We start from the raw sequence: 18,691 nt of genomic DNA, 5'->3' as shown, positions 1-18,691 counted from the left end.
CAGCAGAACTCCCGTTTATACGCTGTCCTTTCCCACTTGCATTTTTGTTGCATGTTTTAGGAGTATAATCCCATTAGGACAGCAGTGAGCATAAAATTGATAAGTACGTAAATACCAAAACATACGAGGTGAATGCACCCCATGCTGGCGTACAAGGGACCCAGGAACGCTGGAGTCAGTGAGATACTGGCTGAGCTGTAGTGCTGAGGGCAGAGACCTGGGATCCTAACTGCCCGGGTTCGAGGCCTGCCCTGCCATGTACCGCTCAACGACTCTCAGCAAAAGTTAACTGACCCCCAAGGAGTCTGACTTCACCGGTCCTGGGTACGGCTGGAACAGTCTAGCGTGTAGCCAGGATTGAGGACCACTGGCCACCAATGCTGCATTTTTCCCATTTATTCAACCCCACCACCGTACAGGACTAAAAAGCCTTGGGAACAAACTCAAATAACACAGCTTTAAGATTTTAAGAACCTCTACTCCCGATCAAAAGCTAAGGCCACCTTAAGAACAGAAGGCCTTTAATTTGGAAGCTGGGATGGCATGTGTGCAATAGTGAAGAGTGATTAAGGCAACTTTCTCCCTAGTCCTTTTGACTCCCTTGACGAGGCCGCGGCTCAGTTCAGCCCTCATTTCACCTTTCCAGCTGCACCTGGAGACACTATTTGTACAAAGCAAGCTTATTAAGGCCTGTCCTTAACTCGACACAGACGGCAACGTCTCTGAATGTCACATGTGTTTAGCGAACTGCTTGCTTAGGGTAGAGCTCTATTTTTAGTAAGCACCAAAAAAAAAAAAACCCAAGATACTATATCCCAGCACCTCATTTGTCCCAATTTGTTTACCAGGCTGTGTCCCACATTGGCCTGGGGGCCAGGCAAGGGCAGGACCATATCTCATTCGTCTCTGTACCCCTATGGGGCCTGGCACAAAACCAGCATTCGGTGAGTGAGCGCTGAAAGAATGAGGTTTAAATTGTGCCCTGTGAATGGGTTGAGAGCAGGGGGCCCTGAGTCAAGTGCAGGGGACATTAGGGCTCCAGCAGGGCCCGTGACGCTACTTGGAAATGGTATAAAAGGTGCGCTGGGGGCAGAGGGGATGCTGGTTGGGGTGGGGATTTGTGGAGGGGGGAGCAGTGCAGGAGGGTGTGCAGTGTGCTTCTACAGCGTACGGGATCTATGGCTTTTATCAGTCTTTCAAAGGGCTGTGACCCGAAAAGTTTAAGGATCACCAGAGGAAACTTTACAAGCAATGACCGGGAGTCCATTTTCCTTTCTGAAAGGTCAAAGTTAATGCCACGTGCATCGGCTTACCAGGAATCGGAGGAGGGACACACCAGACCCACTGAGGTAGACTAGAAGCAAGCGCTCAGTCCCAACAGAGCCCGGAGGAGATCCGGCACCTCTGGGAGGTGACCGGGTATTCCCAGGACCAGCCCGTCTCTCCCAGTGTATTACAAGTTGGGAGTAGTAAGAATGCATTGACTTCACAAGGACACACAAAGAAATTAAACTTCTGATCTGTCTGATCACAGCCAGCACACCTCTCCCCTCCAAGGTGGGCTCAGTAGCACTGGCCAGGACTCCCACAGTCCCGTCCCCATTCTTTCTATCAGTATTACTACATACTTAGCTCTCTCCCTCAGTAGAAAAAAATAAGAGTTTACTTTGAATGCCTCTAGGCAAATAAATCTGAAAATCCAGATAAGGGAAATAAATAATTTCTTAGAAAGATAAAGTTTACCAAAATTGACTCCAGTCGAAATAGAAAACGTAAACAGACCAGTTCCCATAGACACAATCAAGAAAGCTATCGCAGAACCACCCCCATGAAAAGGCACCAGATCTAGATGGCGTCACAGAGGAATTCTATCGCAACTGTAGAAACTGGATAGTCCCAATAATACACATGCCGTTCCTGAACATAGAGAAGGAAAGAAATTTAAACCTAACAGCATACCAAAATGGACATTACAGACAAATATCACTCATACATACCGCTAAAAGAAATCCTGAACAAAATATTATCCAGTAGATGCCGGCCCCATCACCACAAGAAAATAATACACAGTGAGCAAGTGGGGGTGATACCAGGAATATTTCAATATTAGGAAATCTATTAATATAAGCGATCTTAGAAGAACAAAATCATATATTTTTCCATAGATGCTAAAACGTCTACAGCATAACTCAACTCCCATTCTTAATCAAAACTCTCATGAAAATAGAAATGGATGAATACTTCCTTTACGTAATTAAATACATATGTCTCGATTCCAAAGCCAACACTGAAGGTACTCCTGCTGGGGTCAGGAACAAAGCAAAGATGTCTACTTTCCAGTACCATGTAGATGCTACTGGAGGTACCAGTCAATGCAATTAGACGAGAGAAGACAATTAGAGGCTCTAACTCATTGAGGGCAGGGACTGAGTCTCATTTCCTATTATATCCCCAGGATCTAACACCATAGGTGCTCAATAGTTAAGATGGATGAGTAAATGAATAATGACTCACATTACTGAGCACCTCTATTAACAAAATCAAGGCTTTAATAAAAGCTAATGAGAAATCACACTCTGTGTTAACTGATTTAAGTGGGTTAAGCCATTCAAGGCAAACACCGCCATGAGGTGAGTACTATCATTTCAGTCACGTGACAGCTGAGCAAACAGAGGTCTGGAGAGGTTAGATGACTTTTCCAAGATCACTCTGTTGGTAAATGTTTTAAATTCCAGTCTTGCATGGTACCAGGCCCCTAACAAACTGCTTTACACGTGTCTCTCATCAAGAGAGGGAACGAGGAACAGAAAACAGGCTCTGGAGCGGGACAGCCAGGTTCATATTTCAGCTCTGCCGTTTACCAGCCCTGCTTTCTCGGGAAAATTCCTTCACCTCTCTGTGCCTTTGCATCCTCCTCTGTAAAACGAGGGTGACAACAGTGCCTACCTGCTAGGGTCGGAGGGGTACTACACGAGCTAACAAACACCTGCCACATGTTCAATCTCCATAAAACGTGCACCCGACTTCCCCCAAATTCCCTAAGTGCCGACACCAACTTCTGACAACATCTGGCCCATGAGCAGTCCCCTCCCCTCTTTGGTTTTTCACCAAGCCCACGCCCAGAGTTAAGCAGAACACCCCATGTGCACCACCAACATACTGTCACCTGGGACAAAGCCCAACAGCAAGGTAAGGGCTAGTGTTGGCCCTTGGGGAGACCCATCATGTGGAAGAAGAGAGAGGGGACTGCTATTAACATCTGGGTGAGCCAGACCCACATCTGGGACAGCTCGCTTTAGCCTCTCAAGGCTCCCGACATCCCTTCTCTTCCTGAGCCGTGATGTTTCTGTGCTGCCGACTTCCCAGCAAGGGGTCATTATTTTACAGATTTCAGAGCATAGCGCCTTACTCTTTAAGCGGGGCTGCACACAGTGACCTCTTTCCAAAGAGCACAGTTCAGAAAGGAGTAACCTTACAGTGGAGGAACCTGCCAAAGGCTACCTCAGCCAGGTGGTCAAGGCCATCATCAGTAGTGATAAATCATGCTGACAGTACGTACCCTCGATATGATGTGATGGAAATGGTCACTTTACCGCTGTGGTCTTCCTCCCCCAAAACCCATAGCCCTGTCTAACCATAAGAAAAACATAAGATCCCACTGAAGCGACATTCTACAATGTACTTGATCAGTACTCCTCAAAACTGTCAAGCTCATGAAAAAAAAAACAAAATAAAAAACGACAGTCTGAATGTGAATAAAGTACGGACTTAGGTCCATAATTCTGTATCATAATATTGGCTCATTAATTATAACAAATGTATCAACTAATGTAAGATGCTCATCATATGGGGGCTTGGTGCGGCGCTGGGTATATGAGAACTTGCCGTACTATCTTTACAACTTTTCTGTAAATCTAAAACTGGTCCAAAAAATAAAGTTTATTTTTAAGAAATAGATTCTGGGGCCTTCATTGTGGTCATTTAGACACCCCTCTGGCAGCCACCAAGCACCCCTTGCCAAGAAAATCTATGAAAAGCACCTCCCATCGGATTTGGCTTGGAAACTGTTTCCCCGGAAATCTCTCCCCACTGCAGGAAAAAAAAAAAAATTCGTTGATTGTGAATCTGGGAGGGGTGTAAGTATTAGTTCCCTGCAAAACATGAGTTTAATCTCAACAAACAGCAAGACCACTGATGCTAGAGGGATCATTTGCAGATTCTTAACTGTATCTTCTCAAAGCAAAGGACGGCCTCCGGATTGCAACTCAAGAAGACTGGTCTCTTCGGCTGGATAATTATTTCCACCTCCAGCCAAAATAGAGAATAATTACGAATTACCATCTTCACTTGGTATCCGAGTGAGGGCGTCTCCGAAATCAAAGCAAGCCCCTCACCTAAGGAGCTTCACCTGAAGACGCTGTGGAAGGAAAGTTAAAACTTCTCTGCCTAACCCAGCATCTCTGGGAAACAGCAAGCCCCGGAGAGTCCAGAAAAGGCCTCCTACACATAGCAGGCAGCACAACCCCTTCCTGCTTTCCCTAATGCAGCCAAGCCCAAGTGCATCTGGAAGTTACCACCAGGCCTGCCCCAGAGGCTTCAATAAGCACTGGCTGGGCTAGGCTGTCAAAATCAGGAAGCCTAGTTGGGTTGTTTTTTTTTTTCCCAAGACAACCTGCTAACCAGAAAAATACAGTGAGGTTGGGTGCACCACCTTCTCCTTCTGACCAAGGCTCCTGTTAAACACGTGAAATGACGGCCCAGCCTGGGGAAATCCCCGGTCCCCAGCGCAGAGAGCACTTGAAGGCACCGACCAACAGGTCGCTGAGGCAGGAACAGCCTGCATCTTCCTGAATCCACAACCGCCCACAGCCATGATGACCGCGGGGTGGGGGATCCCTTAATAAAGCTCACACTGAGCCATGCGGGGTGATGTGCAAACACAGCGGCAGACCCGAGGGAGGAAATGGGCCAGCCGCCCAAGATTAAGTCAAACCACCCTCCAGCATTAGATACAGACAACTTCTTCCTTAGTGTCAACACAAAGTCCCCAACGACGGGCTCGCACGCGGTGGTGCCCGGAGGTGTGAGGATCCGCTTCACCTGCCCTCTGTTTGCACCAGCCCCTTCCCACGAACTCCATTCTCTGGCTTCCTCATCTCCTCCCTCCAAAGGCAAACCAGTAGCTTCCTCTGCCCTCTGACGACCAGCTGCAGGCAAGAGGCCAGCTGAGACCCCTGCCACCCTTGGCTTTGCTACCAGTGACAATCAGGGAGAAGTAACTGGAAACCAACGCCCTACCCGGCAGAGTGAGCCTAGCGCCCCCTAAAGGCGGCTGCAGTCCCTGACGCCTCGCGCCCTCCCTCTCAGCCGGGGGGAGAGGCACCCCCCCGCTCCAGGCCCCCCAGTAAGTGTGACACGTGGGGCAAAACGGGGCCCTGTGTCCACTGTCCAGGCCCAAGCCCCAGCCCGGGCTCGGAGGCCAAGCCGGGGCGAGCCTCCACCGACCTTCGATAGGATTCAAATAGTCATAATCGAAGAGGATGGAGAAGTCGAACTCGTCTTGGGGGCTGCCTCCAGGCTCCTGGCCCGGGGCGCCCCCGCCGTCGGGGTCGGGCTGCGGCTCCTGGGCGTCCATGGCGCGCAGAGCGGCGGGAGGGCGGCGGGCCGGGGGCGAGGGCAGGCTCGGCTGTCTCCTGGGCCCTCGTCTGGGGTGGCGAAGGAGGCAGGAAGCGGGGCGGAGAGGCGGGTGGAGCGGCGGGGTCACTGCCCTCGTGGGAACGCACGCCGGGTCCAGGGACGGCGCGCCTGGCGCAGCGGGTCCTGGACGCTCCCGCGGGAGCTTAGCAGCGGCGGCGGCGGCGGCGCGGGCTTCCTGCTCCGGGAGGCACCTGTTGCAGCCCGGGGAGGGGAGAGGGGAGGCGGGGACAGCGCGGCCGGGTCGGCGGGGGCGGGGCCGCCACCCAGGGACCCGGGGAGGGAGGGGGGAAGGGAGGGGAGGAGTGGCGGGCGGGCCCAGGAGGAAGGAGGCCGCCCCCTGGCCCTGGCCGCACTGCCCTGGCCGCACTACCCGGGCACCGCGCGCAGCAACCCGCCGGGGCCATCGCCAGGCGCTCTGGTGAGGCCGCTGCTCCTATCCTCCCCGCGGTGAGCTCTGCGCCCCTGCCGGATCCTCCGGATGAGAAAGCCTCTTGTCGTTTGCCCTCTATGACCGGCTGATCCCAACCTTTTTCCTCTTTTCTAATCTAAGGGGGCGGGAGATGGGGGGATGGGGGGATGGGGGAGGGAGTGCACCCACGCCCTTCTCTTGCAGACTCGTGTCTCCAGGTGCCTCTCTACCCACAGCTGTGGCATGGTTTTCACGTACATCAGTCACCTGAGTGCCCCTGAACTCAATTCCCAGGACCTGGGAAAGAATCAGAGATACTCTCAGAGCGCAAGTCCCACCTTTACATCTATACCTCTTGGCCAGGTGCCGGGGATCCAGCATGAACCAGACACTGCTGGGGCTCAGTTTCTGGTGGGGGAAGAGTCATGCAGGAGATAAACAGGGGAGCAAAGATCATCCCCGTAAGGTGTCAGGAGAGAACTCACCAGAGATATAAGGTAAAGGCTGGGGGTTCACGAGGCTTTGGTCACTTCGGTGGTCAGGTAGGGCCTCTCTGGGAAGGTAGCATTTGGTTGAACCAGACTGATGGGAGGATCTGGGGGAAGAGTGTTCCGGCGGTGGGAACCAAAAGAAAGTGAGAGCCAGAAGGTGTTCTTGTGTGGGAGACCAGGAAGGAGGGCAGTGCAGGTGGAGAGGTTGGCAGGTGACAAGTACGGCTGGACGCTTGTTAAAAACACAGATTCCCAGGCCCCTCACTGGAGCTTCTGAAACCCTAAGTCTGGAGTAAAGGCTCAGGGTTGTGTATTTTTAAGCAGGCACCCAAGGTGAATGTTATGAACAGGTACATTTGGGGAACAGTACATAAGAACCTACTACCACCCCCCATGAAACACTTCCAGGGGTCTCGGACCAAGTTAGCTAAAGTCAGAAAACAGACTCACAGGTAAAAACGGTGAGATGAGAGCAGTGGCCTCAACCCTTATGCCACGTTAGCATCACCTGAGACACTTTTTTTAAAAAAATGCCTGTTTCCACGTTTCAATCCAAACCCACTGAACTGGAACACCCAAAGCTGTTTTTTGGGGTTTTTTTAATGACCTCAGATGAATCTAAAGGGCAGCCAGTGTTGAGAATCGCTGGATCAGAAAAGTAGGTGGGAGAGGTTCAAGGAGTCCCTGAGAACCACAGCTTGATATCAGCTGGGGACTGACTCTAACCCTTCCCCACGTGCCAGAAGTATAGAGAAGATGCACTCTTCAGGGAGAGCCATCTCTGCTCCGTTAAGGGGTTTGTGTGAAGCTATCAATCATCATTCATTCCACAAATTTTTACTGGGCACCTGCTTGGTACCTGGCACTGCTACAGATCTTGGGGATGCAGCCATCAGCAGGACATGGTCTCTACCCTCATCATGTTTCTATCCTGTTAGCAAAGAGACACAGCAATGAATAGGGCTTTCCAAATTGCACTTAGACCAGTGACTCTTAACCCAAGCTACACATTAGACTCACCTGGAGAGCTGTTCAAAAACTTCAAATGCCTGGGCCCCAGGAGGGGCCAGTTATAATCAGAATGTTTGAGGCCCAGGCATCAGTACTGTGTAAAAGCTCCCCAGATGCTTCCAATGTGTGGCCCGAATCACTAATACAGACACAAACTCCATTCCAGGGTCCTGGGCCTGGCTCAAGATTTGTGAACTTTCAGAGTCTTGGGAAGCACTTTCTGGTTGTCAGAGCAGAAACAAATCCTCTTCTTTGTTTCCTAAGCATAGGCATACGTATATTGGGTGTATCCAACAAGCATCTTAGGGGTGGCTGATAGATTTAGGTCGAGGAGAGGCGGTGACCCAGGCTGCAACACTTAGAGCCAAGTATCTAGAAGGAGATGGATGCTCTTGGGTCCCTATGACAGGACTCAAAATCCAAACCCTGAAACTTGGTCAGGGATAAACAAAGGAACCAACCAGTCCTTGTGATATAGAAAAGGAGAAAGGCTGGTGTCATCCTCAAGTGTCCCTTTTCATCCCTCCATCCATGATGATTAAATGCCTCTAACCTAGTGGACATCTATTGATTTTGCCTCCCTGGCATCATTCCCCACTTCTTCTGATAACAACACCCCAGTGTGTTCCTTTGGGAAACGACTCTTGATACAATCTTGGTAAAATTATCAACCCAGCTGTCCCATACTCCCCTGGCAAAGAAGTGAACAAATGATCCAGGCTTGGCCAATTGGAGAATTTTATCTCCACTAGCCTATGAGACCCATTAGGGCAGGGGTCATGAGTGCCTCATTCACAGCTTTATGTACAATGGATGTGTGGATATGCAGATGGATAGATGAGTGGATGGATGGATGATGGATGGATGGATGGACAAATGGGTGAATGGATGGATAAATGGATGAATAGATGGATGGATGGATAAATGGATAAATGGATGGATGGATGAGTGGATGGATGGATGATGGATGGATGGATGGACAAATGGGTGAATGGATGGATAAATGGATGAATAGATGGATGGATGGATAAATGGATGGATGGATGGATAGATGAGTGGATGGATGGATGATGGATGGATGGATGGACAAATGGGTGAATGGATGGATAAATGGATGAATAGATGGATGGATGGATAAATGGATAAATGGATGGATGGATGAGTGGATGGATGGATGATGGATGGATGGATGGACAAATGGGTGAATGGATGGATAAATGGATGAATAGATGGATGGATGGATAAATGGATGGATGGATGGATAGATGAGTGGATGGATGGATGATGGATGGATGGATGGACAAATGGGTGAATGGATGGATAAATGGATGAATAGATGGATGGATGGATAAATGGATGGATGGATGGATAGATGAGTGGATGGATGGATGATGGATGGATGGATGGACAAATGGGTGAATGGATGGATAAATAGATGAATAGATGGATGGATGGATAAATGGATGGATGGATGGATAGATGAGTGGATGGATGGATGATGGATGGATGGATGGACAAATGGGTGAATGGATGGATAAATAGATGAATAGATGGATGGATGGATAAATGGATAAATGGATGGATGGATAAGTGGATGGATGGATGGATGGAGAGTAGATGGATGGATGGATGGGTAAAAGAGTTTGTCCTCGTGTATGTAAGATCCTTATATTTCTCTTTAAGGGCCCTCCTCCCTGAGGCTTCCTCTGGCCACCCAACTGTTTGGGCAAGAATCTAAATTCTTACCCCCAACTGATATCCTCTTGAGATACCCAATAATAGGATGAGATAATAAAGGTAAAAATCACTTTACAACTGATAAACTGCTACAAAGACTTCAGTCTTATGAGAATGGTTCAGGACATTCTAAATAATACTCTAATTGTCTAAGTTGTTCCTCTGAACAGTGGATATATTTTTAAAGTTTCTAGGATCTGCACCAAATCATAGTTCTTTAAGGGAAGGGGTTCAAATTAGGCCCTGACCCATAACAAAGTTTCTGCTAGAGCAGTGGGAAGTAAGAGAGTTTTCTCTAAAGGCCACTTTGAAGGGTGCAGCTTGGGTGTGGGGGAAGGCATATTTTCATTTCCAAAATAAATAATTTGTGTCGTTCAAAGCAAGGGCTAGGGGCAGAATACATGACCTTTATGCATTCAGAGGCCACAGCAGGAAGCTGGGGGGTGGGATAGAGGTCTTGACAGTGCAGCTCTGTCAACCTTCCCTCTGCCCTGCCACTGGCCTCGTCGCGGAGGCCCTAGCCTTTGGTTTTTCTCCGGGTTCCCCAATAAAAGTGCAATGCGAAGCTCGTGAGGCCACTGAGAGTTTGAAACTCCTAGCACACGTCTGACCCTGGCCCAGGAATTGAGCTCCATTCAAGAGCATTTACTCTAGTGTACAATTACAAACGAGGTAAGTGCCATGAAAGGAAAGAAGATGCCACAGAGCTTATATCAAGGAAACCTGATGTTGACGGGGAATTCAGGGAAGGCTGCCCTGGGGAGGTGATATTGAAGCTGAGAACAGAAGGTTGAGTAGAAGTTAGCCAGAGAACAGTGAGGGGAAGAACTAACAGCCAGATGGGAAAGTATGTGCAAAGGCCCTGAGGCAGGAGGAAGTAGGATGTATTGGAAGAACTGAAAAAAGACTGGAGTGGCAGGTACCCAGGAATGGACAAGAAGATGGTGTGAGGTAAGGCTCGGGGGTGAGTGGGGCCTGAGGGCCCGTGTGGAGAATTTTGGACCTCAGACCAACGAGGAATGACTCAAGTGTATTAGGCACATACATGACAAGATCATATCTGGGGGTTTTAAGCGGTTGCTCTGGGTTCTGCGTGCAGAAGGAACTGCAGGGGGCGAGTATTGAAGCAGGAAGACCAATTAGGAGGTTCATACAGTCATCCAGGCAAGAGAAAATGGGGCGTGAACTATGGTGAGGGCAGCTGAGATAGAAAACAGTGGAAGCACATGAGAGATATGCATACTCTCTTCCTTGAGTTATCTCTTTTCCTCTTCCAGGCTACTTCTTAGAAGGCAGCATTGCACGTGAATACAAATACCTGAGGTGCACCACCCTCTGGGGCCCTCCCACCCCACTCCAGGTGGCTCTGAGTCCTGAGGCCCCTTCAAGTTGGCCCCGGAATGACCCCTGCCAACGCAGAGCTCTGCCCTCCTTTCCCCCTTCTGGTACAAAGCTCATTTTTAGCTTCAGCCTGGACCCCTCCCCTGAAATCTGGGCTCACATATCCCACTGTCCACCCAGCATCTCCATGTGGGCATCCAACAGGCCCCTCAAAATACACGTGTCCAAACCAACCCTGTTATCCTCTGAAACTGCTCCTCTCCCACTGTTCCCAGCTCAAATATCACCCTCCCATTCATCCCATTCCCCCCCCGAAAACCAAGGAGTAAGTCCCTTGCGTCAGCTCACACCCACGTGCAAACTCTCGGCAAATCAAAAACCCTCAAAACGTAACCCAAATCCCACCGTTTTTCACCAACTTCACTGTTCTTCCTCCCACTCCAGCAATCCTAGCCCCCCACCATCTCTCACCCGAACGAGTATGATAGCCTCCTCCCTGGTCTCCCTCCTCCCTCCTCCCTTCCACATTGGCCCTTACATGGAGCAGCGAAAGGGATCCTTTCAAAATATACACCCGATAAACCTCCCATGGCTTCCCATTAAGTTGAGAATTAAACACAAGCACCTTGGCCTACAAGGTCCTAGATAAACCACCCCTGCCCCAGCTCCCTTTAGGTATTATCTCCTGCCATTTTCCGTTTTCTGACTCCCTTCTGCCACCCTGATCGTCCTTGAAAATGCCAAGCACGACCCCACCCCAGGGCCTTTGCACCTACTATTCCCACTGATATTTGTCACTTCCTTGCTTTGTTCTTTCCTCAGCTCAGTGTCAGCTTCCATGACCATCCCCATAGAAGTAGCATCCCCTGGCCTCCTCTGTCCCCTGACCCTGCTTTACGTTCCTCATAGCCCTCATCTCTGCAGCATGTTTTATTCATATGTTCATCTTTTACTCATTCTGAACCCCACATCCTGACAACCCCCATCGCAATAAAAGTCTGACTATAAGTAGGCACTGAAACGTGTTTAATCCGAAAAGTAGGAATTTTCTTTACCAGATTCCAAAACGCGATCTCCCTTCAATTTAAGCACATCCTGGGATTACCACCCTAGTTGCTAATATTTTAATTTATAGATGGATGCATTTGACTCCACCAGGGCTGGAACCAGAGTGAGGCGAGTGAGGCGAAATTTAAGAGGGCACCAAGCACCTCCATAATTGAATATATTATGTTTTCATGAAATGTTTTTTAAAAATCAAAATTAAAGCCAAAAAAATCCATGGTGAGCAAAATCGTTACATTTCGAATAAAGACAGAATCAGTAATAGTGCCGTGCAGAGTTGTACTGGACCCTGAAGCAAAGGGAAGATGAGTAATACTGATCCCGTCTTTATTTAAAATTTTTATTTCTATTTTTGGTTCATCTTGGATTTTTTGCATCAATTTTGATTTCTAAAATAGTCCATGAAAATATTATTCATTTTGATCACTTGAGTTTTTCAGCGCCCCCTTCCACGTTGCCTACCCACAAAGCCATTTTCCAGGAATGAGCTCCTTATGAATTGGGGGAACAACAAGACAGTTTCAAACTTGACTTTCACTCCAATCTATGATGGACATCATCTTTTGAAACCTGAACAGGACTTCTCTGCTGTGAGGTAACTAATTTCCAGGAGGCAATTTTAGCTGAAAGCAGTTTGTTGAAATTGGCGGCCCCCCCGGGACAGGCACTGAGGGTAAAAGCTCTAGGAAAGCAGGGATCTACTAAAAGCTGGAACCCAAACCAAGGTGTGGACTGTAAGAAGATGCCACCTCAGACAGCAGGGGTGGTCACAGGTCTGCAGTAGCTCGGCCAAACCCATCCTGCAGGCATCATATGTTTGGCCTTGCCCGTAATTTTTTTTTTTTTTAAATCTGAACTAACAGTTTTTTAATTGAGAGGCTTCATTTAAAAATCCAAGTGTCCGATATCTCCCCAAAAATGGGAAGATCAGGCCACAATACGCAGGGTCTGTATTCCCAGGTGGATCCGTCATCTGGGGCTGAGTGGAGGCTGCCTCCTTCAGACAATCCTATTGCTCTCAGGTCACCACTGCCCCACGCAGCTGCCCCTGTCCGTCCCCGTGAGCACGTGAGCTCCAGACCTTGGTCTCCAGGCTCTTAACTCCTTCTCCCTAGGCCCTGCTCACCTACTTTGTCCTGGCTTTGTTTGTCCTCTTCATTCCTTGCTTCGTAGCACGTTCCCCTCTGCCTTATATTTACAGGAGAGCACGAATAGCACACTCACCTAGCCCTTAAGCTACCGTCCTTGCCTTTTATTAAACAGGAGGTGCCACCATCCCTCTGCCAGGGGAGCTTCATCTTCTACTGCATCAGAGCCTTAATGGCAGGCAGCAGAGGGTGGATTAGTTAGGGGATGGAGCATTGGTTAGTCTTTGCCCAGCCCCACAACTATTTCTCAACCATCTGCCTTTTCCCTCTCTCCGCCATCACCCTTCTGTCAGCCAGGCTGTCTTCCTAGATGACCGCACCCCCAGTATCGTGATGCGCATCTCCAGCCTCTCTCCTGCCCTGGTCTTGCAGACTCGAACATCTGTGTCGATTTCATAATCTTTGAAGTCAGGGAGTGACGCACACAAGCAAGCTAACTTCAGGGATCTCCAGGCCACCCTCCACCAGCCTCCCTCCAGCACCATCACACCCCAGAGCATCTCCCACCCTCCCACCGCCCGCAGAAAGCACATGGCATCCGCTCTTGCCCTCTCTCTCTTAAACTCCTCTATCAGCACAGTCATTAGACTTCATGGAAACTTTTAGTTCCTTTGCATGTAAATGGCTTCACACACAATTGTCTCTTTATCTGACTTTGGAAAAAAAAAATCTTTATCTGACTTTCAAATGCAAATGAGAGCTTCTTATATATCTTGGATATTCTCCACACCACCTAGCCAGTGTCTTGCAATAGCAGGTCCTCCACAAATCCCTCTGAACTAATTGGTTGAGTGACTGAACTAGGTCATCCAGAAAAGACCCCAAAGATTTGGTAGGAAATGCATTTATCCCAATCAGGAAGGACACTTGAAGGTTAGTAGGCTGAAGGAAAGTAACAACTTGAATTTAAAACAATAAAATAATAGTGTAAATGGCAGCTAACAGGAACTGACCGCTTTATATACACTGAGAGCATCACAGCCGTGATCTTCAAACCTCAAAGCACCCGCCATGTGTAAAGATTACTATCACCCTCGCTGTTCAGTTAAAGAAACTAAGGCACGGAGTAGGTTGTGATGTTACTTTTGAAGACACACATGCCACCACGGAAGTGGTTTTGTCCCACACCAGTCTGATACTCATTACTGAGTCACACTGTTCCTGGGTTATTAGCTAAGGGTGGATGCACTAAGGGACATTTTTGGACCAAGATGAAACGCTGCGAAAAGTCTTATAACTCCCAGGGATAGCAGAGAGGGAAAGGGGAGCTGGCGTGGGGAATCCAGGCTGGGCCAAGAGGAAGACCTATTGGAAACAGTTCATATCATTCACAAAATTAATAGCATCTACCCTCAGGTGCCAAAGACAGGGACCATCCCTGCAGAACCCCGGGGCTCAAGGGAACACAGTCTGAGAACCGAAAAAGAGAACGCTCTACAGACAGTTGGTACAGAAGTACCAACTCCTCCCCACTTCCTCCTCCCCACACTGGTCCCAGCTCCTGTCATCTCCTGCCCAGGCCACCACCTGTAGCCGTCATAGCCTCCCACCTGTGTCCTAAGCATCCACTCTTACCTGGCTAAAGGACATCTTCCACTTAAAGGTCAGTAGGATCCTACGAAAAGGCTAACGAGCTCACACCCTCTGCTGCTTGAAATTTCCCCAATGCCTCCCCGTTACCATGAGAATGAACTTCACACCGCTCACGAGATCCTGCTGGGTCCTGCTCTGCCTTGCTTCCTTGATCTGTCTCCTATCACACTTCCCCTCTTCCCCTTTCTGTTCCTGCCACATTGGCCTTGCTGTTCATTGACTACCCCAAGCACATGTCTCTCCTCAAGGCCTCTGGACTCTCTGTTCCTTCTGCCTGGGATGCTTGTCCCCCAGATCCTGTACAGGCAGACCCCTCACCATTCAGAGGTCAATGAATAAGCTGTCTCTTTAGAGAGAAGGGGACCATGCCGTGTGAACTAGCAATCCCTACTCTCGTGTGTTGAATGATTTCCCTCTCCCAAAATATGTTCAAGCCCTAACCTCAGGTACTTGTGACTGTGATCTTATTTGGCAAGAGGGTCTCTGCAGATGTGATCAAGTTCAGATGAAGTCCTTAGGGCTAACGGCTCTAATCCAATGACTGGTGTCCTTACAAGAAGAGGACAGAACACACGTACACACAGGAAGAAGGCGGAGAGTAGAGGGATGCAGCTACAAGCCAAGGAACGCCGAGGACCACCAAGGGCCACGAGGAGCTAAAAGAGACACAGAAGGATCTTGCCCTAGAGCCTTCAGAGAGAACATGGCCCGCTGACACCTTGATTTCACACGTTTTGTCTCTGAAACTATGAGAGAGTAGATCTCTGTTGTTTTAAGCCACCCAGTTTGTGGTAATTTGTGATGGCAGCCACAGGAAACTCATACACCCACGCGCTACACACCCGTAGATACTGAGTCATTCGCAGCCCTGTCCCCCTATTTTGGTCTCCAGCACTTAACACCACTCCACACTATCTTGGATATTCCTGGTGAGGGCAGACACCAGCAGTCTTGTTCGCTTTATCCCCAGCATCTTGGTGGGTTACTGGTGCAGAGTAGATGCTCAAAACGATGAAGATGAATTAAATGGTCAAGGGGGCTTCTCAGAGGAGATGGGAATGAGGTGGGCCTTGAAGAACGATGTGAGAAAATGGAGCGGGGACCCCAGGTGGAAAGACCGGCAAGGCCGAGGCAGAGGGAAGAAGCGGACCGTGCCCAGGAGTAAGCAGACTGGCGCGGACTGGCTCTGACAGCAGTGGCCGCACCGGAAATGGGAGCGCTGGAGCGTCGGGCCAAAGAAGCACCCAGCGGGGCTTTGGCCACTGAGAGAGGCTCTGAGGAAATGAGTCTCTGTTGGCAGGTTCCAACCGGATAGGGAAGGGATGGGGGCCACCAGGAGCTCCTGAGTGGCCCAGAAAGGCAAGGTGGAAGGCAGGAGGAACCCCCACTGCAAACTGTGGAGGGCGGGCTCCTGGAGGGGCTGCAGCCCCTCTCTCCAGCTCACCGTCTGGCCGGGTGATCCTGCTGCAGGAAGCAGGAGAGATAGGCCCGTGCAGCCCTTAAGTGCTGAGCTGTGGGCATCAGCTCTGTCCTGTAAATGCCTTGATCACGCCCTGTCTCGGTCTCCTGCTCCTGAAATGGGAGGATCATATTCCGTACCAACCTCTCGGGTTATTTTGTGAGAATCCACTGAGAGAATATCTGTAAAGTGCTTGGCCCTACAGTACGTGTCTGGTAGGGAAAACAGATCCCCTTCTGCTATGATTATTCAGCCTAACAGGGATCAACATGGTGGAGTGCGATTGGTTCTATGCTTTGCAATTAGCGATGTGACCCTGGGGCGGTGGCTACCCCTCCCTGTGCAAGATGGGGTCATAACTGGCTGAGGACCAATGAGGCGGCCCGTGGGAAGCTCTGGGGATGGGGCCTGGCACATGCGTAGCACACAGTAAGTGCTGGCTGCTGTTTTTGTTGTTTGGGGCTGACTCATTCCAGAGAACAACATGAGGGCATGTGCCTGGTAGGTGACCCAGCACGAAGCCCGCCTAGGTCACCAGCCCTTGGTGGGAAAACATGGAAGTCAAAACCTCTGTCATTGTCAAAAGGAGGCAGAAGCGAGTGAGCCAGAAAGATGGCACAGTGCTTCAGAGTTTGTCTTTTTTTTATAATTTTTTTTTGATGTGGACCATTTTTAAAGTCTTTTTTGAATTTGTTACAATATTGCTTCTGTTTTATGCTTTTTGGTTTTTTGGCACGTGGGATCTTAACTCCCCGACCAGGGATCGAACCCACAACCCCTGCGTTGGTTGGCAAAGCCTTAACCACTGGACCACCAGGGAAGCCCCCAGAGGTTAAGTCTTAATTCTGTGGCCTTAACAGGTCATATCACCCCTACTGTGCCTCATTCATTCATTCATTCCTCCATCCATTGAACAAAAAAAGTACTGAGCACCTATTAAGTACCAGGCACTGTTCCAGGCACTGGGGCCACAAGGGTGAATAAGACAGTTGTGGTTTCTGGTTCCCGGAGTTCAAGTTTGGAGGAAGACAGAGACAGGGCACGGACAACGACCACCAGTGTGATGAGTACAGGGTGGGGCAGCGCCAGGGTGGAGGCCCGGGGAGGCCAGAGGAGGCCTCCTCTCTAGTCTGGGCAGTCGGAGTCTCAAATTCCTGTTCTAGCAAAGGAACAAAAATAGGAACCTGCCTGGCTTCTTCCAGGTTAAGAAGTGAAATAATCACTCATGCGTGTAGTAAGAGTAGAGCCAGCCAATGAGAATACGTGTGGGGAGGCACTTGGTAATTGGTTTTTTAGGTTGGATTTTTGGGTGTGTGTGTGTGTGAGGATAAATATTGAATTAATGGATTGTACACTAATAATAACAGCACTTAGTAATTAAGTGGGTACTTTGAGGTTCATATTGTTTACTAAAAGACTGAAACTCTCCATAGATTGGTAAATGATGGCTGTCCTCCCCCCCTCAAGGGCCTCTGCTGCCTTGAGACCCTCTCTACAATTCAGCAAATAAAGGGTTAAAGCCCTGCCCAGCAGGGGAGTCTCTTGGGACCCCGCTCCTGCTGTGCTGATTGGTTGATACTTCAGTTGTTCAATAGATGAACCAATATTCCAGACAATATCACTATCATTTTTTCATATGTGGGGAAACTGAGGCACAGGAGAATGAAGTTACTTGCACGAGGTCACGCAGCCAGCAAGTGGCAGAGTCAAGATTTGAACCCCTCACTCAGATCTCAAGCTGTTGACGTCTTGGGTGTAGAAACATTACCTGGGATCCACCGGAGGTTCACAGAAACAGGAGACCTGGCCCTGTCCTCAGGAAGCTTACAATCCAGCTAAGGAAAGTCTTAATAAAGGCAGTCCGAGGAGCATCTGGGAAAGTAAGTGATTCTCCCTGAACTTCTGGGAAGAGAAGGAGAGACCCGGAAGGCCTTGCTGGAGGAGGGGCCATCTGGGTAGCCAGGGAGGGGCTCAGCCAGGAGGAGGGGCCCTTGGACGGGGTCTCAGTTCTGTGTGGACAGAAAGTAGAGCTGGCTTTGCAGCCTCCTGGCCATACGGGGACTTTTCTTCCGCTAGTGGAAATGGAAACACTGTGCTTTCATTTCCCTGAGGCAAGGCAAGGAGCTCTCCCTGACTCACCCTCCGCTTGGGACAAATCAGTGGCTGCCTCAGTTTCCCCGTCTCTAAATGATGGTCATACGCTCCACATCCTCCCACACTTCCTTCTCTTCCAGGATATGTCAAGGAACAACACGGTGTTGGCCAAAAAGCCCAGGACAAGGCTCTGGTCTGCCTCAGTTTCCTCATCTGTCAAATGACGTGATTAAAAATTATGATAACATTAGTAAGTTCCAGAGAGAGCAGAGCATGTGGCCAAGGGCCTGGGTTCGAATTACAGTCTCCACCAGCTCCCTGCTAGGTAGCACTCAGCCAGTTACTGCCCCGCTCTGTGCCTCACTCCACTGCTCTGTGAAGGAGACACTGATCACAGCACTTGTGGTGTACAGTGGCCCTGACAATTAAAAGGCTTGATACTTGCAAAATACTTCACCCTGCTGCTTCCAGTCCATACTCATAATGTGGCTGCCCTCACCCCTGCGGAAGGCAACAGAGCCCTTACCGTGCGCCAGGCATTGTGCTACGACGCTGGCTCTCATCCTCAACTGTCAGAAAATAATAACATCCAGCGTGTATTAACGGCACGTTAAGCCCAGAGGTAAGTGTTTTATACGCACGATTT

At 49.5% G+C, this 18,691-nt stretch overlaps 1 protein-coding gene across 4 annotated transcripts in view; it reads right to left on the bottom strand.

The window, feature by feature from the left end:
* The window catches only part of NFATC2 (nuclear factor of activated T cells 2), a 144,727-nt gene extending 138,836 nt beyond the window's left edge, over positions 1-5,891 (bottom strand). For all 4 annotated transcript variants that reach the window (XM_032605808.1, XM_032605807.1, XM_032605810.1 and 1 more), the window contains exon 1: positions 5,506-5,891. In XM_032605808.1, coding sequence (XP_032461699.1) covers positions 5,506-5,635 — 130 coding nt within the window. In that variant the 5' untranslated portion in view covers positions 5,636-5,891. The remainder of the gene's footprint in view (positions 1-5,505) is intronic.
* Positions 5,892-18,691: the final 12,800 nt, after the last annotated feature.

The sequence above is a fragment of the Phocoena sinus genome, chromosome 15 (assembly GCF_008692025.1).
Source record: "Phocoena sinus isolate mPhoSin1 chromosome 15, mPhoSin1.pri, whole genome shotgun sequence".
NCBI lineage: Eukaryota > Metazoa > Chordata > Mammalia > Artiodactyla > Phocoenidae > Phocoena > Phocoena sinus.
The sequence above is the reverse complement of the archived record's forward strand: the minus strand, read 5'-3'. Positions and strand labels throughout refer to the sequence as shown.